This window comes from Alnus glutinosa, chromosome 10 (assembly GCF_958979055.1).
Source record: "Alnus glutinosa chromosome 10, dhAlnGlut1.1, whole genome shotgun sequence".
Classification (NCBI taxonomy): domain Eukaryota; kingdom Viridiplantae; phylum Streptophyta; class Magnoliopsida; order Fagales; family Betulaceae; genus Alnus; species Alnus glutinosa.
The window spans coordinates 14,114,826-14,142,413 of NC_084895.1; the positions used below are offsets into that span (position 1 = coordinate 14,114,826).

General features: G+C 34.7%; 1 protein-coding gene and 1 pseudogene across 1 annotated transcript; one reads left to right on the forward strand and one right to left on the reverse strand.

The window, feature by feature from the left end:
* Nucleotides 1-3,250: 3,250 nt before the first annotated feature.
* The window catches only part of LOC133879069 (dihydrolipoyllysine-residue acetyltransferase component 1 of pyruvate dehydrogenase complex, mitochondrial-like), a 39,545-nt pseudogene continuing 15,207 nt past the window's right edge, over nt 3,251-27,588 (reverse strand).
* LOC133880567 (putative disease resistance protein RGA1) lies at nt 10,560-25,838 on the forward strand. The gene is made up of 13 exons (XM_062319523.1): nt 10,560-11,057; nt 18,343-21,079; nt 21,194-21,335; nt 21,453-21,568; nt 21,694-21,782; nt 22,089-23,255; nt 23,824-23,887; nt 24,344-24,461; nt 24,636-24,749; nt 24,895-24,984; nt 25,121-25,235; nt 25,338-25,401; nt 25,501-25,838. Exons 1-2 carry the CDS (start codon nt 10,755-10,757, stop codon nt 21,019-21,021), a joined length of 2,982 nt encoding a protein of 993 aa, XP_062175507.1. The 5' UTR covers nt 10,560-10,754; the 3' UTR covers nt 21,022-21,079; nt 21,194-21,335; nt 21,453-21,568; nt 21,694-21,782; nt 22,089-23,255; nt 23,824-23,887; nt 24,344-24,461; nt 24,636-24,749; nt 24,895-24,984; nt 25,121-25,235; nt 25,338-25,401; nt 25,501-25,838.

A 27,588-nucleotide genomic window follows, 5' to 3' on the forward strand; every position in this document is an offset into this window, starting at 1 on the left:
ACCATTGAAACTACCTTTCAATGAGGAAGCAAGAAAAGCTGCTGGGTTTGGCCCTCAGTGGTATGAACCACTTGCTGTCAAAGAGGTTAGCTCTAGAATGGAAACAGTATTGTAATAAGCAAAAATATTCTGATAAAGCTTGTTTAGGACACTGGAATCGCATCTTATATTTCTCCTGAATTCTTAAGAGGCAAATGCGCTTTTCATTCTTTTCTTTTTTTTCCCTTTATTTTAGATGAGGCTACCCACAATGGGGTCATAGATTTAATCCTAAGAATCTGTTTTTGAATGCATAGAATAGTGCCTTTGAATCTGGGTTGTTTTGATACAATGTACGGTTTTAGGAAACGTTCTGTTTTTCTTGTTTAGTTTCTTATTTGTTTAGCTTGTGTGCAGTTATGCTGCTTGTTGCAATTTTGAACTCTCTTTGCTTATATTTTGATGACCTGCCCAATAGGTCGTTGCTGACAAAAAGACAAAAACATCTCAGGTCAAACGAATCAAGCCCTAGTTCATCAACTACTTTATTTATTTGCTTAAGCTTTTGTAATATAAAAGTGTACCATGTAACCCATATGTGGGGGGACTTGGAAGTATGCACACTTGAGATCGTAATATATCACTATGCTCTGCAACCAACGTATGAAGATTGAGATCAAGCTTTGGTCTCATTTAGGGAACTACGGAGACAGGCAATACAATGAACATTTCACCAACATCACTGACGTAGCGAAAGACTAAGGTAATTAATCAAAGAACAGCGTCTTCGATTCTGCAAGGAGAAGCGTCTTCGTCTTCTACCCCAAAAGATAAAACAAGCCCGCAGGCTAAAAGAAAGATAAAACTCCGCAGAGTATTTGAGAGATAATTCTCTGATTTTATAACAATTCAATTGATTCTGAGTTTTACGTAATAAGCAAGCTTATTTATAGAAGATAAATACTTGTAGAAAAAGTAAACCTATCCCTAGTAATAAAAGTAAACCTTTCCTAATACCAATAGTAAACCTTATTCTAGTAGTAAAAGTAAAACTTATTCTAAAAGGAAAAGAAATACATAAAGCAAATCTAGTCCTAATGAGTAAAGGAAATAAAATCTTAATTCTAATAAGGAAATAAAATAAAATAAACTATTGGTTTGACGATTAAGTCTTTCTTTTTGTACTTCCATTGTCTGCGAACAGGTAAACTTCTAATCAAACGGCTCTGCTTCAATATTATTTTTGGCATCTCTTCTATTTTCGTTTGCACCGAAAATATTATTAAATTCTGTCCTACATCAGACACCCCCACTTGAAAAAAACTCGTCCTCGAGTTTTCTTTGCGATAAATCACACGAGGCTCTTCCAAAGAAAGATACTTGAAGAAATCTACATAGATAGCGTGCGGCTCTTCCGGAGAAAGATACTTGGAAAAATCTATGTAGATAGTGCCAAGACACGACGTTTCCTTTTTGTCTCCTTCTATAATAATTTCTCCAAATATTTTTTTCTTAATGTCACCTTCAACTTGATTGTCTTCTTTAAAGGAATCACCATTGTCATTTATTTCTGTGGTGATTGTGATGAGCTGCGCTTGTGGTGGATATTCTTCCACTGGTACAGTAGTTGGAACCAATGGTTGTGGTTGCACATATTGTTTCTCTAACAACAACTCCACTTTTTTACCGTAACTAACATTATCTTCATATATGGGTTTCCTATTTGGAAATTCATAAATATGGTTAGAAACGGGTTGAACGCAACTTACATCATCATCGCTAAGATCTTCATAGACCGGTGGTTGGTTTATGGGTGCAAGTCGTTGGTGACGAGTATGCCTCACTCGAATCCCATAGTCAACATGGGTATCATTGTACCTGTGATTTCGAATAGGACCCATGAGCATGCGCTCCATCATCTCTCGCGTTTGTCGCATCTCCTGTAGCATCGTTTGCATGATTGGTTGAAGTTCTTGGAATTCAGCTCTCCAAAAAGCTTCCCTGTCACGAGCAGTGTCGTTAAAGGGATTCTCATTGTTGGAAAAGGCATCATTATAGAAGTTATTACTGTGATATAAGTTGGCCATCGAATCCGGATAACGCCGGCTCGAATACCCCATGAATTTGGCTCTCAAAAGAGCCCCTCCCCTACAAGCGGCGTTGTTGGAGAAGTTCGTCACCGTTGCGTTGATTGGCCATGATCAGGATAAAGCCTGCTCTGATACCAACTGATGTAGCGGAAGACTAAGGTAATTAATCAAAGAACAGCGTCTTCGATTCTGCAAGGAGAAGCGTCTTCGTCTTCTACCCCAAAAGATAAAACAAGCCTGCAGGCTAAAAGAAAGATAAAACTCTGCAGAGTATTTGAGAGATAATTCTCTGATTTTATAACAATTCAATTGATTCCGAGTTTTACATAATAAGCAAGCTTATTTATAGAAGATAAATACTTGTAGAAAAAGTAAACCTATCCCTAGTAATAAAAGTAAACCTTTCCTAATACTAATAGTAAACCTTATTCTAGTAGTAAAAGTAAAACTTATTCTAAAAGGAAAAGAAATACATAAAGCAAATCTAGTCCTAATGAGTAAAGGAAATAAAATCTTAATTCTAATAAGGAAATAAAATAAAATAAACTATTGGTTTGACGATTAAGTCTTTCCTTTTGTACTTCCATTGTCTGCGAACAGGTAAACTTCTAATCAAACGGCTCTGCTTCAATATTATTTTTGGCATCTCTTCTATTTTCGTTTGCACCGAAAATATTATTAAATTCTGTCCTACATCAATCACCATCAACAACAATCAATAATGTCAGGCAAAAAAAAATTATTAAATGCTACACATACAAGAATTAATTCATTGATAAAGATGCTTATTTTCCGTAGTTTTTTTTTATACATCATTATTTTGACAAAAGGAGCATATAGCTACATTATGTTTGATGAAAAAAATCAGAACCTTGTGACAATTATGTTTTCTTGTCCAAAAAACCTCAACACAATTGTCTTAAACCTCATAACATTAGAAACATGAAAATTGTGCAAAACCTCATGGCTTATGCACCTCAACAATTTGATTCTCTGTGAGGAGGTTGGGTTCAAGGAACCAACAAAAAATACCGTAAGTAAGACAGTAGAATGGAGGGCTACTCCAAGAAGAAAATTACATGCTAATCTGAAAAATTTTGACTAAATTTTGAATTACATCCTCCACCATGGTGGATCTTAAGGTAGTCCCGGTAGGTTAAGTCAGGGCTTCTCTCATGTTATTACAAAAGAAGTCTTCGGATATCACTAAAGTTTGAACTTAAAGCTGAGAGGAATGCACCTGCAGGACAAAATAGTGTTAACCTAATAAGCAAGTAGTCATATAATATGAATGGGATTGGAACTATGTTATCATGGCCCTCCAGGTGGCCTTTTGACTGCTTATATAGCAAATCACTTGAATTGGCAATGAACAAGACAATCAGAAAGTAGTGCATATTTCAAGTTTGAGCTTCACTGGCGGCCAATCTCCGTAAGGGTTTAGATACTCTATGCACTGTCATTCAACAATGACATCATGTCACATTCAAGGAAGAACGTCGTTTGTCACCAACGGCATCATGAAACATTCAAGGAAGAACATGGCATGTCACCCATTGTAGGGGCAACTTAGCAGCCAACTCCCTTCTAAGTCCTGAGCTCATGATTGTTCAAAAATAATATGACTACAAAACCAGAAGGGTTGAGAAGAAAGTGAAATAGTTACTATTGTCCACTGTGTAAAACATTGTTTGCAAGATTAATCATTTATGAGCAGCATCATTTGGAATATGAAAAGATTCATATCAAACTTTGTTGAAAAGTAAAGATTGTACCTCCAACTTTGCCAAAAAACAACACGGTGATCAGCGGATAATGTTAAGTTCATTTTTGTGACGATCAGCGGATAATGTTAAATTATTAGACAACTCTTGTAGTTGCTTGAGAGTTTTTTAGGGTTTCTCAAATTACCCTAACATTAGGAGGTCTAGGATTCCTCGAATTATCCTACCCAATTCCTATCCAATTTATCATTTTCATCCTTTGTTATTGATGTAGGGGGATCTGTGTCAGACAATGCTGAGCTGTCCAATTGTACATTGATGGCGCTGAATTACTTGGAGCGGGCAGATCAGCGCAAGATTGGCAAGAAATCGTGATCTGGCCTAATTGGGGCAAGTTCCGAGTGCGCGACAATATTTTGGTCATAACTTTGGCTATGAGTGTCCGATTCGCACATATGAACCCAATTCGGAAAGCTCTCTTTGGCGCGCACGTTATGGCCACCAAGCCACACTCGGTGCACCTCATTTCAAGCCCAAAATCCACTGTTTTCCTTTCAAAAAACCTAATTTTAGATATATTTTTGTCCATATATGGTAACTTTTCATTTATTATTTAGAAGGTGATTCTGAGCCTGATTTGGGCTAGATTTTTGGTGGCCTACTTATTTTATTCTGTATTTCTTTTTATTAGGGTTATTAGTGTTTTGCTATTTTTGGTAAAAACCTACTAAAGGTCGAATTTTCAGCTATATTAGCCCGGCTTGTGGGTGTTTTTCCAAACAACTAATTATTGATATTTTCATTGAAATTCAGAGATTGTCTCTGTGTTTTGGGATAATTTTCTTTGTTTTCTTCCTTCCAAGCCACCTATTGAATAGCCTACATAATAATTACTATTCTGTCCGACGTCAGTTACGGAGGTCCGTAACAATGTATTTGGGTGTTTCATTTTGCATTGTGTAATTGGAGAGAAAACTGGCAATTAATGATATCGGATTAAATAGGGTCAAATCTAGCAACTACATGGTAAGAATTAACTTATTGCATAGGTATTCATTTGGTTCAATTCTCTGTTACACATAAGTTTTCAATTTGTCATTTTGTCTTCAAATAATCAACTAAAAGATCTGGCAGTTTAATGATTCCACTCTAAATATCAATTCCTAATGTTGTTTAATTGTCACTGACTCAAGAGCGCCACTGACTTTCGGATTGCATTTTTATTATAGAGCTTGAGTTTCCATGTGCACGATTTCAGGCCAGCAAGTATATATATATATATATATATATATATATATATATATATATATATATATATATATATGTTTTAAATTAGTATTCGCCATAGGTTTATGTCATGATGAAGAGGTTGGAAGTTTTGGTATAAGATTTGATAATTGGGATTTGTCAGTGTTATTTGGACTTTTCTGTTGTTGGAATCATGCGTTTTTCTTTTTACCAGAGTATTCATGGCTTTAGGTGCATTTATGTGTATTCTCCCCTGCAAATTTTTTATCAGATGCATCTGTTTCAAGTTTTGGATGCACATGGGTTACTTCTATCATTTTTTCTTTTGGATATGGGTAAATATGAGGAAGACACCAATGCTGTAAGCAACATGAAGGGTTTGTTTGGTTTTTTGAGAGATTATCTATTTGGGTATAGACTGTATAGTGCTCATCTCTCTTGCTACGGGATTACACATTGATACATTTTATTCAAACCCTTTCATCCAAAAAAAAAAAAGAAAAGAATTTGCATATATACAATTGATAGGTGGAGCACACACAGGAGGTAAAAGGAATGCTTTGAAAGATTGATGTACCTCTCCTACCTTGTTGCTGGTTGGATTTGAGTTTCCAAACTTTTAGTTCAGTTCAACAATTTTGTGATTGATATGCATAAAATGGTGCCTTGTTTGATCTCCAAGAGAAGAGATCAGTCCCTTGCAATTCAGAATATTGTCTTTTCTCTGTCAATGGAGTTTGCAGAGAATTTCATTCGCATCATATTAATTGATTTCAAGAATATGAATGTTCATGTGGTTTGATTGTGTGTTCAAGGTGTGGTTAATTTGGTGGTTTCTATTGCTGATGAAACAGCTCATCATTGTAGCTTATATGTCCTTATTCTTTTCAGACAATACAAAGAATTAAAATTCAGGTGGATGATTCTTTCTATGCAGGCAAACAGTAGTGTTGATGACGTATTTTTGGGGGATATTGTTCAGCAGTGAAATCCAAAGAAACTAAAGGAAGAATTTTGTGGGAACAACAAATGTTTTAGTTTATCAAGGATCTATGATGTTTAATTTGTTTATCACTAATGTTTATTGTGAATGATGTTTCATTTGTTTATTAGGATCTGTTAAATATTTAATTTATTAGGATATGTTATGGTGGATGATGTTTATTTTGTTTATAAGAAAATTTTTAGTTATTGTGGATGATGTTTAGTTTGTTTATGAATTTGTTTATCAAAAAAATGTTTAAGCAATTACTTTATCAGGATTTATTTATGATGTTTTATTTTTTGTTTATCAGAATTTTGGTAATTTTGAAACCGTTTTTATTGGTTTTAAAAGTTTTGGTTCTACGGGATTAATATAAATTAATTAAATATAATTACTAACTTCCTGACACATAGCCATGCGCTAGGAAGATCAAACTCTTCTCGGCGCATGTTCATGTGCCTAGAAGAGCTAGCGGAAACTCCTCACGCATGCCCATGCACCAGGATGATTCACAATGTGCTTTGAAGTAATTCCTGGCGCAACATGCTTCATCCTTGGCACAAATCATTGCGTCTAGATAATCTGACATATGTAGTATATGCCAGTAACCGCAACTTTTTAGACGCTGGATTAGTGAAAAGTAAAATTGCCACAAATCAAATGCCAAGAACATGTTTCCTTGACATTTATTGATACATTCCAAGCATTTAAAAAATGTCAGGAATGAACATTTTTTTTTTTTTTTTTTTTTTTTTTTGTAGTGAATTACTTTGGCGTTGGACACCATGTGTGGATTCCTCGTAACTGGTGGGGTTCAACGTTGCCATCATGATCACGAAGCTCGTCGGAATTGGTCTTGTCCTCGCGACACGGGTAGGAAGAAAACTGCTGCAAGCGCTAAAGTGGAAGACACAACAAAAACAATTCCGAATAATTAGCCACGTACATTACATGTGTTGCAGTAACCGGTTATAACCCCGGTTCTTAATTTCTTCTTGTCGTATTGTTGTATTTGTGTTGTAATTAACTGTGTTTCTTTCTTTCTTCAATGTTCAATGGACTAAAATGATGTTTGATATTTCAATTAACTAGTTAAGCTAGCTGGACACGGTGAATATACAAAATAGTTTAATAGAAGAAAACTTTCATTGAATCTTCCTGAATTATAAGTTAAACACTTAATTTTAAGATTTATTATTATTATTATTATTAAAATCAAAATTTGTTGAGAAAGGTATTAGTATGAAATACATTTCAATATAGTAAATTGTTTATATTTTTTTAAATTTATTAATATAAAAAAATCACTACTTTTAGAAAGTGATGAAAAAAATAAAAGAATTAAAAAAGTTATATCAATTAAATCGAATATGAATTTAAATTGTGATTACATAAATCCCAAACAGAGAAGACATGACAACACGATGACTTGAAATGTTGGACAAAATTTGGAGCAATTATTGTTGGGAATCTTACCACCGTGGTTTATGAGACAAAGAGATGAGTGAGACTAGTCTTCTTTCTCTTCATCGCTTTTGTCTTTTTTCTTCAAATTCATTGTATTGAATAAATCTCTTCATCGCTTTTGTCTTTTTTCTTCAAATTTGAATAAATCTCTTCATCGCTTTTGTCTTTTTTCTTCAAATTCATTGTATTGAATAAAGGTGTTGATGAGTAAGACTAGTCTTCTTTCTCTTCATCGCTTTTGTCTTTTTTCTTCAAATTCATTGTATTGAATAACGAAAATATTATTTGCATTACTGGAATACAACACCCGTTGATATGGGGTGATCCAGTTTTGTTATTGGCACTTGAATAAAGGTGTTGAAGAGTAAGAATACTAGTCTTACTCTTCTTCCGATGCTTTTGTCTTTTTTCTTCAAATTCATTGTATTAAATTTTGTTCATTGAGACCATTCAAACCTCTAAAATTTATTGTCACCGACTCACCAGAAATTTCCAGCCCTTTTCCAGAAATTTATGAAAATGAGTTATTCATAAATTAACCCTTTTGATATGATAACACTGTCCCTTACTCCACTCAGATATACCGGTAAAAAAAATTAAAATTTACATTTTTTTTAGCTTCCAAATTAGCAAGGACCCTTGTCTCTCAGACTATCAAAAAAAAATAAATAAATAAAAATTTGAATTTGTCAAAATAATTTTATAATATTCTTGACACATGTCATTTTTTTAATTACAAAATAATAAAATTTAAATCAATTTAAAAAGTAAATTTAAAAATCAAAGAAAAACAAAACTAAAAAAGAAAATGGGCGTGGCCGAAACCACCACCAAGAGTCTTGGAGATGACCCAGCCACCCCCGTTTGGCCTGAGGTGGGTTCAGCCACCCCAAACCATAATAAAATAACTAATAATTAATATTAACCTTTATTTTTTTTATTAAAAAAAATTAAACAATCACGATATTTATTTTATATATGGAATGACTTAAATTTATTGAATAGCTCGTGAATAAGCTTGAATTCGTTCAAAAATAGATGAACAGAGCTTGAATAAATTATTTAATTTAGTGATAAACTCAAACTCAGTTCGTGTTCGAAAAAAAAATTAAACGAATCAAATTTAAATATTTAATACTTAGCTCGACTGGCTCAATTACAGTCCTAACCCTACTATGCCGGTTTAAATAAGTTCGTCGTATAAGTAAGTTGAAAAGTAAGTTTGCTGCAGCAATAAGAGATAGAGAGAGACAGGCCCCTCAAAAAATAGATCTCCTCCTCTCCCTTTCCCTTTTTACTTTCCGCTCCTACCATCTCCTTCCCATTTTGGTTTTCTTTTGTTTGTAGATGTTCTTCGACCAGATCAACAATTTCGGCTTCTCTGTTATGCATCCACCCACCTACCATCGTGTTGTGCCGTTTATCTCATCTCTGGCCGTTGTTAGAAATAATTTTGGGATGGTACACAAAATTATTGTTGAAATAAAATAATACCAATTTGAAAATTAATAATTAAATAAATAAAATACAAGAGATGAAAAGTAGAGTATGGAAAGATCTGGAAATGCTATATAATCACGCAAGAACGCTGTCCTTAAATGTTGATTCATACCTCTCAGAGTATAGAACTCGATATGATCGGATACCTTGATACGCAACTTTTCATGATTAGACTATAGCATCTACTTTCATTAAGGATACATTTTAAAAAACGAAGGCTAATAAAAACAACAATTTGATCAAAATGAATTGAAGACTTGATAATATTTTTGTAGAAAAACTAATATTATAATATATAGCTTTATGCCTTGAAAATAAGTTTTTTACAACTCTTTGTACCGTATATGAGACAAAAGAAGTGATTTTCATATATTATTCTCTTGACGTTTTAGTTTTTTTTGTGCACTTATTTATATACACATGAATAATAGGTGATGTTATTTCTATATCTAAAGAGAATCCAAAAGCCTTTAAAGTGGTTAGAACCAACGGTTAAAACGTTTGGAAAATCACTGAGTAATGACCAAACGGTCAAAACAAAATTCATTATAACATCAACAAGGTTAAAGCATTTTAATGGTTTGTAAAAAAAATTAATGACCCAACGATTAAAATCGTAAACTGAATTTTTTTCCATTAGACTTACGATCACGTTTTAAATTTCAAATGGTAAAAAGTATTTAAAACAATAGTAAACAAATGGTTACGTAGTAAAGAATGTTTGTAACACTATAAAAACTCGATCTTGATCAAAGTCGATGCCAAACAATAAAAACTTTTATAGCAATTCAAGAATGTTTGTATCACTATAATAGCTTTGTTTATTGGTTGTAGTTTTACGAATAAGAATTTTTTTTTTTTTTTTTTTCTTTTTAAATCTGTCCCTATAGGTGATTTATGATTTTTTTTTTTTTTTTTTTTTTTTTTTTCTTAAAATGAAGTAGAAGGCCGACACAGGGGAGCTGAGAAGTGGCAAAGGGAAGAGAGTGAGCCGCAACGTGTAGCAGCTAGCAGGAGACACGTTGAGGAAAAAGTGGACTTTGGACTTTTTTCTTTTTTCTTTTTTTTTTCTAGAGGCTTCTGCCATGTAGTCTTCTATTATTTATTTATTTTTTATACAAAAATTTTATAAATATCTTAATTTTTTATCTCTTTAAATCTCTTTTAATTCCTTTTAATAATACCTAATATTATACAAAAATTTTAGGGTTCCCATATAATAGAATATTCTGAATTTTCTGGAGTGTTGTACATTATTCATCTAAAGGATAATTCATGGCAGTCAAATTAGTCAATGGAGAGATTAGAAATCTCTTTTATGTGTAGAAGTCAATTTTGTATGTTTTTTTTTTTTTTTTTTTATCCTTAAAATTACTATCGGTTGAGATTGTCAATGGAGATTAAAAGCTCTTTTAAAATTGCCAACCACTTGAAATTCTCTTATCCATACAAAAAACTCCTTAAAATTACTATTGGTCCAGATTGCCAACTACTTGCCCACTATCAAAAATTCTCTTTTAAAATTTCCAACTACTTGCCAACTACCAAAAATTCTCTTTTAAAATTGCCAACTACCAATTAATTAATTGACCTTTTTCTTTTATGTATTTCTTGTGTAACTTCCAAGCAAGGGAGCTGAGGGTGTTATAACTATATAGACGCGGAGACGCCCAGTCCTTCCTATCGCACACCAAACATATCTTCATTCAATTCTCTACCTTGGCCTTTTTAGCATTCAATTCCTTCCCTCACCATCAAAAAATGGCAGAAGGTGTTCTCTTCACCGTTGCTGAGGGGATCATTGGCAAATTGGGCTCTCTGGCTTTCAAAGAGATCAAATTGCTCTGGGGTTTCAAAGATGAGCTTGAAAAACTCACGAACACGGTTTCCACAATCCAAGCTGTGCTTCTGGATGCAGATGAGCAACAGCTTGGGAGCCATGCAGTTAGAGATTGGCTGAAAAAGCTAGAGGATGTCATGTATGAAGCAGACAACTTGCTAGATGATTTCTCCACTGAATCTCTGCGGAAAGAAATGATGACCCGTGATAAGATGGCAAAAGAGGTACTTGATCTAACACTCTCAATACGTTAGGACTAGCTTTGTTTTTGTACAAATTTTTCAACATTTTCTAAGATATATAATAAAATGCATGGATTTAAAACTGTTAGAGAATATATGAAATTGTACGATTTGATTGTAATTGATTATAATCATATTAGAATTAAATGTATATTCAATTCTGATTTGATTAATCTGATCTTTTCCCACAGCTTTTTGTATTATCTTTATATCCATATAAATAACGATAATTTGTATTGTAAATTTATCAAGAAAAATAAGAACATAATATAGCCCTTTGGACTTGGATTTAGCTTACATGCTGTTATTTTTTTAACATGTATGTTGTTTTGGTGTGTCTCTCAAGGAGTAGAAAATAAGTGAAAAGCATTAATAGAAAAGACACCTCATGTGAAAGAGAAATCATTAATGGTCTTGAATGCTTTTCACTTACTCTCAACTCCCTAATAGATTCGTCACAACAGAATACATTGTAACAACCCACCCCCATTGACATAATATTGTCCGCTTTTGGCTCCCCAAACCAGACTTCCAAGGAGGTCACTCATCCTGGTACTACTCTCACAGAAGCACGCTTAACTGCGGAGTTCTGATAGGTTCATCGCCATCACGGCTTTCAAACGCATTGTGTCATAAATTGTGCATTTATACATATAAGCACATCCTCATTCCCAGGCGATGTAGGACGTCACATACATGCTGTTAAAAAAATAACAGCATGTACGCCTGATCCTTAGGCTTTACCATGTGGACATAGGTCATAGACCAAACCACGTATAAGTGTCTTTATCTGTATTTTGGATATTCTTTAATATAGTGATCATTTTTCGGATTTGACAACCCCAAAGTGGTTTTTTCCTTTAATGTGTTTAAAGGATTTTCCACTTCATCAACAAAATTTTGTGTTGTGAATGTGCGATTATTTTTTTGATTGTGTTCTTGATTGTGTTCTACATGTTGTCTTTATTCAATATTTTTAATTTGTAATAATTATTGCTTGTATTGTTGTTTGTGGGGTTAGAATTAGGGGTGTTAGATGAGCTCAACTGCTCGTAAACTCGGATTGACTTGACTTAACTAAATTCGATTGAGTCTTGGTTTGAATAATAAATGAGCCGTTCTTGAACACAATAATCTGCTCGAATAGTAAACGAGACATACTCATATAAATTCGACTTGGCTCATCTTGAATAAAACTCGTGAGCTTGGCTTGTGTATAAGTTCAACTCGACTTGTTGGACTTGAATCTTTAGCTCCCTCATATATGTGCATATATGTGTGTATATGTATAAAATAGGTTTTATAAATATAAACGTGTATATTAGTTATTAAGTAATAAGTATGAGATATTATAGAGGTCACTTGAACATGGGTGCGCGCACACGCGCACACACACATATACCCAATTATATGTAAATATAAGATTCTATAATTGCAGTGTATAATAATATGTAAGACGTATTATTTAATATATTAGTGCCACTTAATATGTTAATACTAGTTAATAATTATAAGAAATATATATATATATATATATATATATATATATATATATATATATATATATATATATATATATATATATATATTTTTAAAAAAAGCCCTTTAAACTAATAGTCAATTTTAGAATAGCCCCCTGAATTTTTAAGTGCACTAATGTGACCCATCAAACCACTAAAGTGTGTAAAAAAAGCCATTTTTGTCAAAATATTTTTATAATACCATTATTCTCTTAAAACCTAAAATAAAAAATGAATAAAAAAAACTTAAAAAACTATTAATATAAAACTAAAAAGTTAAAGAAATTTTTTAATTTAAAAAAAAAAAAAAGGGAAGAAAATGGGTGGATCAATTTATTTATTTATTTATTTTTTGATAAGTAAGAGAATTTCATTAAAAAACGTAAAGGGCCCCTAAGTACACAGGATGTATACACAGAAGCAACTCAACTAGCTCACATAAAAAAACCCAATAAAACCACAAGGAACCCCCATAAGAAAACCCCTAACAAGCATAATAGAAACCTTCACAAAACAAAAGAAACCCACAATAGTAACCCCCTAAAAGTAACCCCCGAATACAAAAAAAAAAAAAAAAAAAAAAAAAAAAAAAAAAAAAAACCCAAACCAACCTCAAAAACCCCCCAACAAGACCCCCTAAACCCAAAGGAAAAAAGTCCTAGAACCCGAGAAAAACCCAGGAGAAACACCCCTCAAAAGAATTCAAGCAAAAACCGAACCCGAGGAATGACCCACAAACCCATCCAAGCACACAAAGGCACACAACTCTACAACATAAGGCCCTTTCCTTTCCTACGCCTAGCGGAATATTTAGCGTCGCCATAGTTGATAGAGCCATGTAGGTTCAAAAGCTCCCTTTTACCTTTAGACTTTTGACGCGATATCATCTTGTCACGCTGAAATTCTTCTTCCATGGCATCCCGAATGGCCAACGTCTCGTCCCCAAAAGCACCCTCTAACGCCCAATCCAAAGGCGAAACATCCCAAAGATCAACGTCCTCCTCCCGAACCACAATCTCCCCGTTATGATCAAAACCGATCGGCCAATTCCGAGATTGGGAGAAACTATTACCCTCAACAGGTGAAGAAATGGAACAACCTCTAGGAGGGGAGGAAGGCCCGACCACCCCAACATCGAAGACCTTCCGAGGCGAAGCGAGAGTAGCTGGCATCTTTGGGCAAGAGTTAAGAAACCCCTTTCTGAGAATGCCCGTCTTCATTGGAGGCTCTGCAACCTTCTTCGCTGGAGGCTCTGCAACCGTAACCTTATTAACAGCTAAGTCGGCAACCATCTTCAAGGCTTTCAAGGAATCTGATAGAAGTACATCGTTCCACTTCAACGAAACCCCTTCCCTGAGTACCCTTGCCTTCTTGATATAACTTTGAAATGGCTTCGAGACCATGGGGAAAGAAGAGCGTAACTTCTCTCCCAACTCAATCGCTCCCCAACTCAGTCGCTCCAATGGAAGGAGGGGTCGTCAGTTGAGAGACCGTCAGAGAAACACCGTCAGGATTGCACCACAGAGGAGGGAACACCTGAGCCGGCAAAGAAACAACCTGGACCACCGGAGGAAGGGACACCTGAGCCAGTGAGGGGGGAAACCCGAAAAGCTTAGGATCAATAACCCGGCTAGGAACTACCTTCAAACAGCTAGACCCTCCCCCTGATAAGGAAAACCGCACCGGAAAAACCCCTGGAACAGCCAGCACTGGCCCCGGACCCGGAAAAGCAGGAGACACCCTAGGGCTGCAAAACCCTCCCTCAGTGAAGGAACCTCCAAACCCCTTGGAGGAGGACGATCCAGAGAGAACCCAGAAGAAGACAACCAAACTGGAGAAGCCCTTGGAACAGCCGGCGACGAAGGCTCTGGCCGAAGAAGAGCACGAGACGGCACCAGAAAAGGAGACGCCCCTGGAGCTACTAGACCCTCCCCCGAAGAAGGAACCACCAAATCCCCAAGATGAGGCCGAATGAGAGACAACCCAGAAAAAGACTTTGGCGTCAACTCCGGCAAGATTCTCGACAAACGGGATTTAGGTTTCGGCAAGAGTCGGGCCAAACGAAAACCAGAACGTTTTCGACCTAGGCCAAACCCGACAAACTGGCCCAAAAAATTCTTAATAGCCTAACCCAAGACCACTTTCAAACCGTTGACCAGCTTGCTCCACGTGCGCAACATCAAAAATTCGAAATTCGAATTTGAACTTGGAGACGGCTTTTTACCCAGCGATTCAAACGACCGATCTTTAACCAACGGGTCAAAAGGACGAGACTCCAAGACGAAGCAACCCACCGTCGAGCTCAGGACTTGCTCAGCATGACTCGTCGCTGGGAGGGGAACAAGAGCATCCGGCTCCAATGATGATGCCCTCAACCAGGAACGATGATCCCCCACGAAGGGCAACTTTTTCACAGCGGTGGACGGAACCGAGCACAACACCTCCGCAAAGGATGGTCCTGTCCACTTTGAAACCAAACCCAAACTCGGCCCTAAGACCTTCGCATCCTTCTTGGTCAACGAAGACGATGAACCTAGCCCTGCACCCACTGTAGCAGAGAGGAAATCGACAGCCTTACTCAACTCTCCAGAGAATTTCTGCCATCCCCTCCTTTCACAACCCTCAGGGATGAAGATGAACCATTTCCGACCGCCCAGCCCAAAGGTTGTCGCCTCTAAGAAGCGCCCAGCTCTGTTCCCACCCGTCCGAGCAATCAGAACTTTCGAGCCTTCTCGGAATGACTTGATAAAATCTTGTTCTTTCGGTATACCCAACAGCATCTCCAACGTTGCCGCTAACCATTTTGAGCATTGAATACTTAGGACAACCTCGCCCAAAAAGCTTTTTCTTTTCTCCACCACCCTCAGCACCGACGCCCCATCCAAAACCACTAAAACAAAAGACTTCGCCTCCACTGTAAATCTCTTCTCCATCTCGCTTCATCAGACCTTTTCTCATGTTGAGAGGTTGGATTTTTCTTCAATAGTTACCATCAGACCTTTGCTGTTTCATGGGGTTTCTATTCAAAAAGATGCTTATGCACCAATGGATCAATTTTATATATATATGTCATTTTATTAATGCTAATGTAACACACTAACTGAAATGTTTTGACAGTATTTGACTACATGGGATAATTTAATTTTATAAATATATATTTTTAATATATATATATTTTTAATAAAAGTGACACATTTCATTATTTTTTTGGTGTTGACATTGACATTTACAGAATCTGTAAAGCATTTTGAGGGAATTTAACTACAATGACTAAATTATTATTTTTTGCCTACCTTGAAGACCTTTGAATTATTTTTGGACAAAAATTTCATACAAACTAGTTTGTAAGAAATTTCATACAACCCATTTATAAGATTGACATGTGTCCATTGACATGTGAGAAACACATGTTGTTTTAATATAATGTGCTTCTTACATGCTATTTTAATAACATTAATAGAAAAATAAGTGCTTGCTACATGTTTAAATGACACATCACTCATATATGTGTTGTATAAAATTTCCTACAAACCGGTTTGTAAGAAATTTCTGTCTATTATTTTTTATTCCGCAGTGATAAATTTGTATTTTAAGCCAACCACATGGATTGATTTTACATTTATTTATTTATTTAAAAAAAAAAAAAGAGAGAGAGTAGGGGTATTATAGGAATATTTTGATAAAAGTGACATTTTTGATATATTTTGATAATTTGATGGGTCATATTAGTACACTTAAAAATTTAGACGCTATTTTAAAATTGGCTATTAGTTAATCAAAGGACTTTTTTATATATTTCTCATAATTATAATATGTTAGTCTTATATATTACTAGTTAATATCATAATATGTTACTACGAAAAATGAACATTTTTATTTAAATAAATACTTGTTCCATTTTATTTCTATTTATGAATTTATAAAACCATTTTAACTTAGAAAATCAATTATCGTCCAGTGCTTACCTAAGAAGATTCTCAAAAAAAAATTAAAATTACTTTTCTGACTTGATCGATATAAGAAGATTAAAGATAAAGAGAAGATTGCCCACATTTTTTTCAATTGCCGTAGCAATAAACCTTCCAATTTCCACGCGAAAAAATAAAAACAAAAATGAAAAAAATTATATTTAAATGAATAAAGAGAGATTTAAAAAGTTTATTGTGGGATGCTTTTAAAAAGTAGTTAGTTAAACTTAAAAGTTAGTCAAATTTTAACTAACTAATAAAGATTTCATTATGAATGCTCTAACTAGTTTGCCAATTCTAAAGCTATATAAACAAGCTAGCTTAAAAAATATAAAATACTAGTTTTGGGCGTAATTAGTCTAAAAAACCTTTTTAGGCCTATATTCTAATAACAATGGATCAAACACACTTCTCTAAACATGTCTAACAATTTTTCTAAAATTAATTCAAATCAGTAGCTTTTTTCTTTTTCTTTTTTAAAATTTTTTGGGAAAATTTATATTATTTAAACCCGATCATTTTTCCTTTAATTACATAGTTATAATTAAAATCAATTCTTACTTTCTTTTTTGAAGGTATTCATATGAAATTTTCAACCTTGCAAGAAGTTTTCCTTAAAAGAAAAGAAAAAGAAAAAAAAATTAGGATTGCTCCCCCAAGCCCCATGTTTTCCTTTAAAAAAAAATAAAAATAAAAATTTACCATTAATTAATTAATTAACTTACTTTTAGTTTTGTCCTCCCAAATTTTATTTTATTTTTTTAATTTTCCCTCCCAAATCACAAATGCTAGTTCCTCCCCTGTTTTTGAAGATGTTGATGCCCGCAAGTCATCAAATTAAAATCTACATGAATCACTATGTACTTATTGAGATTTTACAAACCAAGTTACCATTTTATGTAAATATCAGCACGTGAAATCCAATTGGCCGGTGTGATAATCCGACAAAGTTTTGTGTGTCTAATGTTTATCATCTCATGCAAAATCACATAATTAATTGATATAAACCGATCACATAAGCTTAATAAATAAAACACATAGTTTCATCAAAACTAAAACTAAAACACTAAACTTTGCATAAACAGCTAACAAAATTGAAATACTCACACTTGGGATGTAAAGAATGAAAGTGAAATGCGCGCAATTTATTGTGTTTTGCTTAGCCTTAGTGTTTTGTTTCCAATTTATTTTTTAATTCAGTTTAAAAGTTTACTTATTTATTTCTTCATTTAATTTTTGTATTTTTTTTTTTAATAATTTTAGGAATATTTTGGAAAGTTAAATGCAAAAGTAGCCACACATGCAGCAAACATGACTCCTTTTCCGTCTATTTTGACACTAATTGATATGAAAGTGGCTTTTTTGACCATGGGGAGGCAGTTTAAGGGTCCAAATGTATTTTTTTTTTTTAAAAAAAAAAAAAGTCTATATGCATAAGTAATTATTAGGATTTGAGTCCTCATTATGGATTTTATTTCGGGCTTAAAATTAAACTTTGGACAAAAATACCTCCAAAGGGGCAGTTAGGGTAAAATTTCTTTCAAAATAATTTCAAACATTTAATCACATGCAATTCACTTGTCAAAATATGATTTGGATTGAAATAAAAAACTTAGAATTAGAATTTGATGCAAAACAATGCAGCATGTGCCAGGTTTCCACTATATCTAGGGTTCTTGATTTCTTTTTTAATAATATGATTAATAGTAAAAATGTCACATTAATGAGTTTGATCCATATAAACTAGATTGACCTACTTTACAAGGTTGGATGTTACAGGTACGCATATTTTTTTCCAAATCAAACCAGCCTTTATATGCTCTCAAAGTGAGTCATAAGATTAAAGCGATAAGAGAGAGGTTAGAAGCCATCAACTACGATAGGAGGAGTTTCAACTTGGAGGTACGACCTGTAGAGACACGAGTCGGGAACAGGGAGAGGGATAACACTCATTCTTTTGTACTTGCAGAAGTAGTTATTGGTCGACAAGATGATAAGAAGGCAATTATAGATCGTCTACTAGACTCCAACATTGAAGATAATGTTTCAATCCTTCCGGCTGTTGCCATTGGTGGATTAGGAAAGACTACACTAGCTCAACTCATATTCAATGACGAGCAAATCCAAAAGAAATTTCAACTCAAAATGTGGGTGTGTGTCTCTGATATTTTTGATGTTAAAAATATTGTTGCAAAAATCTTAGAATCTGCAACAAAGGAGAAACTAGAAATTGTTGAAATGGATACATTGGTAAACAATCTTCGAAAAGAAATTGAAGGAAAGAAATACTTCCTTGTGTTGGACGATGTGTGGAATGAGGATAATGAAAAATGGTGTAGCTTGAAAAAAGTACTAATGGTTGGTGGAAGAGGCAGTAGAATATTAGTGACTACCCGCAAAGAAAGCGTTGCAATGACCATCCGCCATGAAAGTGTTGAAGGGATTATCGGGACAGTTCAATCATATTTCTTAAAGGGTTTAGATAAAGAAGCTTCCTGGTCTTTATTTAAGCAAATGGCATTTGAGAAAAGACAAGAGCCAAAGAATTCAAGCATCGTAGCAATTGGGATGGAGATCCTAAAGAAATGTTCAGGTGTCCCTCTGGCCATAAGGACAATCGGAAGATTACTAAGCTTCAAAAATCCTGAAACAGAGTGGTCGTCTTTTAAGAACAATGAACTCTCAAAAATATATCAAAATGAAAATGACATCTTGCCAACTCTGAAGCTGAGTTATGATCATCTCCCTTCACATTTGAAGCACTGCTTTGCTTATTGTAGCTTATTTCCAAAGGATTACAAGATTAACAAATCAACACTAATTCAGTTTTGGATGGCACAAGGGTTTATCAAGTTATCAGATCAAAATCGATGCTTGGAAGATGTTGGCCATGAGTATTTTATGGATTTACTATGGAGATCATTCTTTCAAGAAGCTGAAATGAATGGGTTTGGAGACATAATTAGATGCAAAATACACGACCTCATGCATGATCTTGCCATATCAGTGGCAGGATCGTTGATCACCACCTTAGATGATAAGGAGATAAACATTGATGAGAAAACTCGTCAAGTAGCAGTTGCTTACCATATAAGCAGTTCATCTGAAGTTACAACTTCATTGTGTAAAGCAACTAGGATGCGAACATTTCTTTACCTTGGCCAGCAGGACTTTGAGGCTAATAATATTGATTGTGATGCAACCTTTTCAAGTTCCAAGTTCTTACGCGTGTTGGATTTGCATCAGTTATTTGGTTCTCGAGTAACTTTGCAAAATTTAAGCTTTATTGGGATGCTGAAACATTTAAGATATCTTGATCTTTCTTATGAGAAAGAAATGAAGAAACTGCCTGATTCTATAACCAGATTGCAAAATTTGCAAACTCTAAAACTCTCCGGCTGTGAGTCACTAAAAGAATTGCCGAGAGACATTAAAAAATTAGTCAACCTCAGGCGCCTTGAGATAGATGGATGTGATAGTTTGAGTTATATGCCAGTTGGATTGGGGCAACTGACTAACCTTCAGACGTTAACCGCATTTTATGTCCACTCGGGTTCTCCCTCCAGACATAGTGATAGTGGTGGTTTACAAGAACTAGGCGGATTAAATAAGCTGAGAGGAAGATTAAGTATTGTAAAAACTCGGGGACATGGGAAAGGTGTTGCGTTAGAATGTAAGGCTGCGAATCTGAAGGAGAAACAACATCTTCGTACTTTGTCTATAAAGTGGTGGAAAGAAGTTGTGTTAGATGATGCCAATAATTCGGATGAAGCGTCATTAGATGAAGCGTCATTGGAAGGCTTGGAACCGCACCCAAATCTGAAAGGGCTTTCCTTAGAATACTATGAGGGTTCAAGGCTTCCAAGTTGGCTCTTGTTACTCACAAATCTTGTTTCATTTCGATTACAGTTTTCTCCGAAATGCCAGTATCTGCCAACGTTGAGTCAACTGCCTTCTCTTAAGAATCTTACTCTTTTTGGGTTGAAGGCTATGGAGTACATATCAGAAGACGGTGATAGCAATGAGTTCTCTTCTTCTTCAACGGTGCAAACACCATTTTTCCCGTCTCTCGAGTTTATTAGGCTCTATCAATGCACTAATCTCAAGGGGTGGTGGAGGAGTAAGATGGATTCTTCTGTGGAGCTCAATAGTGATAGTGATAATTCCGTTGAAATAACGGAGCATCATTTACTCCCTTCCTTTCCTCGTCTCTCAGAATTACGGATCGAGTATTGCCCTATGTTGACTTCCATAGAGTGGATCCACAACTGCAAATCACTTCAAGTGCTTGAAATTATTAACTGCTTGAATTTGGCATCTCTGCCCGAAGGAATGCATAGGCTAACATCTTTGCAGAAGCTAACAATTAAGGATTGTCCCATCTTATTGCAAAGATACAATAGAGACACAGGTAAGGATTGGGCCAAGATCGCTCACATTCCAGAGTTACATTTATAGTAACTGCCTCAAGAGTAAGAAAATTCAAGCACCCATGCATGCATTTCGACTGATTCGGGTATATTACTCGTCATTTCATCTTAATCCTTCATATTACTTGAAATACCCACCTTCTTCATCTTCATTTTCTTCATTTTTCTCTCTCAAATATGTCGTGGTTGTTAAATTTTAGATGCAGAAGCAGCAGAACCCGTTGAAGGCACAAAAGAAACGGGACAGAGATTCAGAGCTTATTAAAATTAAATGAAGAAAATGAAAATTATTATATCAACTGAGAAAAAATTAAAACACCCATGGATCGTCGAATTATTCAGGTATTTAGGTCTCCACTTTATCTTAATTCTTCAAAGAAATTTGAGTACCCACCTTCTTCACCTTCACCTACATTTATTTATTATTTTTATCCCTTAGTATCCCTATTTTTGATACAGAAGTAGCAGAACCAATTGAAGTACAGAAGAAACAGGGGATAGAGCTTCAGAGCTTATCAAAAAAAAAAAAATTCTAGGGTACTGGATTCGTGGTTCTTCACATAATAGGAGCAATTGTTAGTAAATTATTATTATTATTTTTTGTTTTCTTTCTTCATTTCTAATGATATATTGTTTTGTGTAAACACAATTGATGAGGTGATGTGTATTCTGGGTGCCTTATTTCTCTGTGTTAACATAGTGAAAATTGGTACTTGGTGATATTCAAGCAAATATTAAGCGGAAGATCCAAGCTGGCAACAACACTCTGAGAACTACGTTACTGCACGGGTATTCATTTTGGTTCAATTCTTTGTTACATATAAGCTTCCCACATGTCACTTTATCTACAAATAATCAATTAAAAGATTTGGCAGTTGAATAATTTCATTCTAAACATCAATGCCTATTTTTGGTTAATTAGCTTAGTTTGAAATAAAAGAGCGGTGATACATTGTATTGGCTCAGCCCTTTAGAGTTTAGATTTGCATGATTTTGGGGATGCGTTTCAGTTTATGCTCCAATTTGACTGGATATCTCGTGCAACTAATTAAGTGGAAATTATTCCTAAACATTATACTATCATTTTTCTTGTAGCTTCTAGATGTTGATCGCCTTGGTTTAAGATGATAGGTTGATGTTAATGCTAGCTTATAGCATACAACAAATTCAAGGGCTCCCATATTCCAGGTGATTTATTTTTGGCTATGTTGGGGCTCCTAACAGCACAATCTGTTTTTCATCTGCAGGTATAATAAGCGATTGGTTTTCTCTTTAACAGATGTTCGATTATACTGATTACTGTTTACACTAACGGGAGATATCCATTGACTATTATTACTAGCAATATGGACGGACAGTGTATTGGTGAAGCTATTCCTTCTGTAGATATTAGCAACACCAAATGATGCCTTTGCTGCTCTATATATTTTAAAAACATGAAATTTGTGGTATACGCTTCTCTTCCCAGTGCCAAAGGGTGAAGAGGGGTAGAGTAGTGCAGGACTTTGACAATGATGTATTTCCTTTTTTGTATATTTAATGGTAATTTTAATCCTTAAGAGGTAATCTGGAAGCTGTTTGCACAATTTTGTATAGTTGATTAGCTATAGGCCTACAACATTAAGTGGGGTGTTTGTTTACCTGGTGTGAAGAGAGATGATTTGCATTATTTGTTGAGGATAAAAGGATGAACAAAAAACAGTAAGTGGTGTTTGGTAGGGAAGTATGGATAAAAACTATAGCTTGGAGACTTAGTTTAGACGCGTATCATTTCAGAGATGTTATTCAGTATTCACTTGATGCAAAGAAAATTTTAAAAGAATTGAAGTTTTAGATTTTAAATATCTTTAAACTTGATATTGGAGAAAGCAGAAATCCTCTGAACTCTCACTTGAAATGTGTACATATTTAGGTGGGAGTGGGCAAGACTGGCGTAAGACAACTAGAATCCCAGTACTAGAGTTGGTTTGAAAAGGACTCAACACTCCATTGTTTATACAACACAATACATATCATTAATTGGATTGCGATTGAAAAGGATTCAACATTCCATTGTTTATCTTTCCTTAACTCTTTGTAATCAAATACAAACCCAGTTCTCTTTAGATTTTTCTGTTTCATTTCAGGTACTTTTTAGCTTCTCAACTTTTTTGATTCTTTATGTGGAAGCAAGATGGGAATCAAATGATGAAACATACAAGAGTATGTCTTTCGTCAAAGAAAGCTGCTTCTACAACTATGCAGCAACTACCAAACAATTGTGTAAGCACCTGATCATTCCTTATGTAATTAAATTTATATTAATAAATTGGGTTAAGCAGAATTGCTTCATTTGTTTTGGATGTGAAAATGTTTGCTGCAAGATGCTAGAAATATCCTTTATTTTGTTTTATTTCATCTTTTATGATAGTTTTTTGTGTTAGCACTTAAAGACATCTACCTAACTTCAAGGACAGCTTTTAGTTTCAAGAACCTAGATAGTTCTTGGCTATGCTTCCTTGTGAAGCGTGGGTTCACATTGAAATATTGCATATCAATATGTATTTAATTTATCTTATTATACTTGTTTTGCTTCAAAACAAATTTTCAATTATTTTCATCTTTATGCCTAACTGTAAGCATTTAATCATAAAGCATTACTAGACATGTGAATTAATCATTTCAACAAGTTTGTGAAGTTCTTATTTTCTTTAGCTTTCCCTTTTTATGAAGTCCAAACATGGAATAGAATAAATTGGTGATAAAGGCCTTGAGTTCATGAGTCTTACTACAAAGAATAAGCGATTAGCAATTTAATGAATCATATTAGACTGATTAGCTGTTTTTGCAGAGAAATATGTGATTACTCAATTGAGATGGCTCTTAAAGACTAAAAATTGTAAAGCTGGCATTTGGTAAGTGCTTTAACTACATAAGCATGGTATTACTTCATCTTTGAAATGATCTTATTTTTTAAGGAAGCTGAGCAGACCACAGAGTTATAATCTAGCCATGGACAATTAGATATATGACATCTATGAAAAATCATAAAAACCCATAATTTTGTTGTCTCAAGCATAGGCTTCCTGTTGACTTGTCAGAAAGCTCTTGAATTGACTCTAAAATTGCAATTCAAACAATACTAGCTATCCGAAGGGGGAGGAATAGACCAAACAGTCGTTTTACTAACTATATCATCTACCACTCATCCTGTATTACTACTCTTTAAGGCTGAAAACACTATGGGTGTTGTTTTGGATACCATTTTAACTACATAATTTAAGCATGTAATTTGTAAAATTAAACGTATAGTAGTTGGAGTTTAACACACTTGAACGATTTACTCTTGTGTTTGTCATTACTGACGCCAGGTAATTCACTTTTCAAATAAGATGACAAGAGCCAGCAGTATCATATGTTGGAACTGTGAAATGGCCAGCTCAACAATTTCAAAGGGACTTGCATTTTTGTCAAAAGTGGAAAATTAAGGTAATTGGATGTTTATTAAAGAACTGTATTTTTGGTTTCTTTCTAGATTACCACCTCTAAAAAACATGTAAATTCTTTCAAGACTACCTTACATGTCCAAGCATGCAGCAATCATTTAGTTCATAAGTTGGAGTAGATATGAAGTTGACAGCTATAACCTGCTGATGCAAACAGGTGCGTGGAACTCATGTACTAATGGAGGTAAGGAATACAGAGACGAAGCTTTACTAGGAGGGTGAAGGAAAGACTTGAATGCAAATATCTCATACCAGCAGTAGCTTCCCTGTGGTATGATTGATGATGTTTCATTACGAATTAAACATAAGCTCATACAAATCCAGCTTTAATATGTTTGATTACGAACAAAACTCACCGTCTAACTACACAAGTAATTAGATTATGATATCTGTTTTCCTTCTTCAAATTATTATAGGATTATGTGCCCACTGTGTTCGACAACTTTCGTGCTAATGTTGTGGTTGATGGTATAGCGCAGTTATCCTTGGACTATGGGACACTGCCGGTAAGTAATTGCTTCATGGTACTTTATATTATAGACTGAAAATTTGGTAAAAATTAGGCATCAACAACGTGAATTAGATTTTTTTTTTCAACCACACACACCCTTTACATGTACTTAACGAAGTTGGTGAATACAGGACAGGAGGATTATAACTGGCTGAGGCCTTTGAGTTCCAAAGGTGCATATGTTTTCTTGTTGGCCTTCTCTCTCATCAGCAAAGCTTGCTATGAAATGAAAATATCTCCAAGAAGGTTCTTCATCAAAACCCAAATAACATTTGTTCTTAATTTCTTTGGTTAATTTATGGGTAATTCTCGAGTATCAGTCTAACACATTTATTTCTTGGCTTTCAGTGAATTCTTGAGTTGTGGCATTACGCTCCGACTATGCCAATAGTGCTTGTAGGAACCAAACTTGGTATGGAATAATTTTACTATTCGAAACATTTCAATTTTGACTTGCCAATACAAGCCAATTTAAATGTAACCATGCAAGTTTGGATATGATCTGTTGCAGATGTACGGGAAGGCAAGCAGTATTTGGTTGATCATCTTGGCGCTACATCAATGATCTTGCAGTTGGCTGCTGTTTGGAAAGAGGATTGTCGACCAAAAGAGGGAGGGAAAAATTCATATGCTATTGATACGAGGGGTGATTAAAATACAACATGATATTTAGTGCAGATTTTCTTCTATGAGGACTCACAACAGTTGCCTGTCCAGATTTTAGTCATTTCAAATTCATTGAGACCTGAATTTTCAGTTTGATTTTTTTTTTATTTATTTTTTATAAGTTTCTGGGTATGTAGTATTCCTAAATAGATCAAAGATATTTTCTTAACTTCGAGTTCATAATTCTTGTTTGTTTTGCACTTTTGCAATATCCATTTATTATATAGCTTGTATCATTTACTTGATATAAATTATATAATCATGAGGTGAACTGAAGAGGAGTCTATACCTGATATACATTTTGTGTAATTCAAATTTCACGATGAGCAGATTTTCTTGAAAGATATATTTTCATCTCTGCAAATTTTCATAACAATGAGCAGATTGTCCAAATCTCATCTACATCCAAACCACAGAAGCTGAAACTGCGATTTGTAGTGGTAATAATTATAACTGAGTCAATGTCTTGAAATTTGCTTCAAGGAAAGTACGAGGGAAATGGATTGGGACTTCAATTAACCAAAATGGTAGCAATTGTTAGGCGTAGGTCATGTGTCAGATTTATTTTAGAAACAATATTAAAACAGCCTCCTCCGGAATGGATTTTTATCGATTAATATCTTAACTTTTTTTTTAGTAATACCATTTGTTGGGGATAAAATCAACCCTGAGGGCACGTGGATCCTAACCTTGAGTCACCTCGGTGTTACATCTCGGACATTCATCGTGACCCTGTATAAAAGATTGTCTCGGTGTGGGAATATCTCGGACCTACCGAAACCTTGGGCCTATCGAACCTAGTAACTGCGCAGAATATCCCGAGATCTCCTAATGTGATCGGAGCGAACATGTCTCGGATATCTACGCCTCGGGGTGATATATCCCAAGATCTCCTAAAGAGGATTGGTTGAAGCACGCTACAACCGTCTCGGAAGTATCTTCTTAAACTTGGCTTTAAATTTGATTAATAAGTGATTAAATGTTAACATAACACTGGCATGAGTTCATCCCTGAAGCTAGAACGCTACACAATGAGATAAGGCCCGTGTCCAGGAAGCTTAGAGGCTAATCCTTATCCTATAATTAGTGGGATAAGGCCGTAATGGAATAGAATAAGGATTGAAGAAGCAGAGTGCTATCCAACTTGGACTTTGTTGCCTTATTCAAATCTCCTGAAGATAAGGTTGCGATTCGAACTAACTGGGACTCAAACTCCTAGCCCAATTGGGTTTCAAGAGTCCCAGTAGGTCTGTAACGCAATCGTAAGCCTATAAATAAGACTACTACGCTAGGTATTTGATACATAAATTCTCTGAACTTTTGAGATTATCGATATATCCAAAAAATTAGTTTGAACTGACTTAGGCATCCCGACTAGGCGTTTGTTATTTTGCAGGTTTCGAGGCAGGCCGATCTAGAAGAAAGACTAATCAACAGTCGACACGTCACCATACCGGAAACTGTACTAACACCATCCTCTTCCCCTTTTCCCTTATTGAATAGAAAAAATAACAATAATAATAATATGCGATTCCCATTCCATCCTTATTATGTTCATTTTTCTAACAGATTGTTTGGAAAATACATGCTTTGTTGGACAATCCTTTTTGGGTTTATTTTTGCTTTTTAGGAAAAAAAGTTAAAGCATCGACAAATAACTCTAAATACAAAACATTTAAAAATTACTTTTATTTTTATGTCATATTAAAACTCTTTTTCATAAAAAAGCAAAAAAATCATTTAAAAAGTTTTATCAAACGAATTTAGTACTCCGAAAAATTCAAAAAAAGAAAAGAAGAAAATTTTAGATGGCCTCTCCTCGCTCTACGGCCATGAAGGCCAAAAAACTTCCTTGGCCATGGGTCAAGAGTAACATATTAAGAAACTTTGAAGGATTCCAAGTTTGGATTTTGATACAACATTTTGAGACACC

What these genes read in the sequence shown, in the direction of transcription:
- LOC133880567 (XM_062319523.1), top strand. Translation starts at nt 10,755, where the DNA reads ATGGCAGAAGGTGTTCTCTTCACCGTTGCTGAGGGGATCATTGGCAAA. An exon ending in GTGATAAGATGGCAAAAGAG is followed by an intron (nt 11,058 to 18,342) that starts GTACTTGATCTA and finishes TGGATGTTACAG; the next exon opens with GTACGCATATTTTTTTCCAA.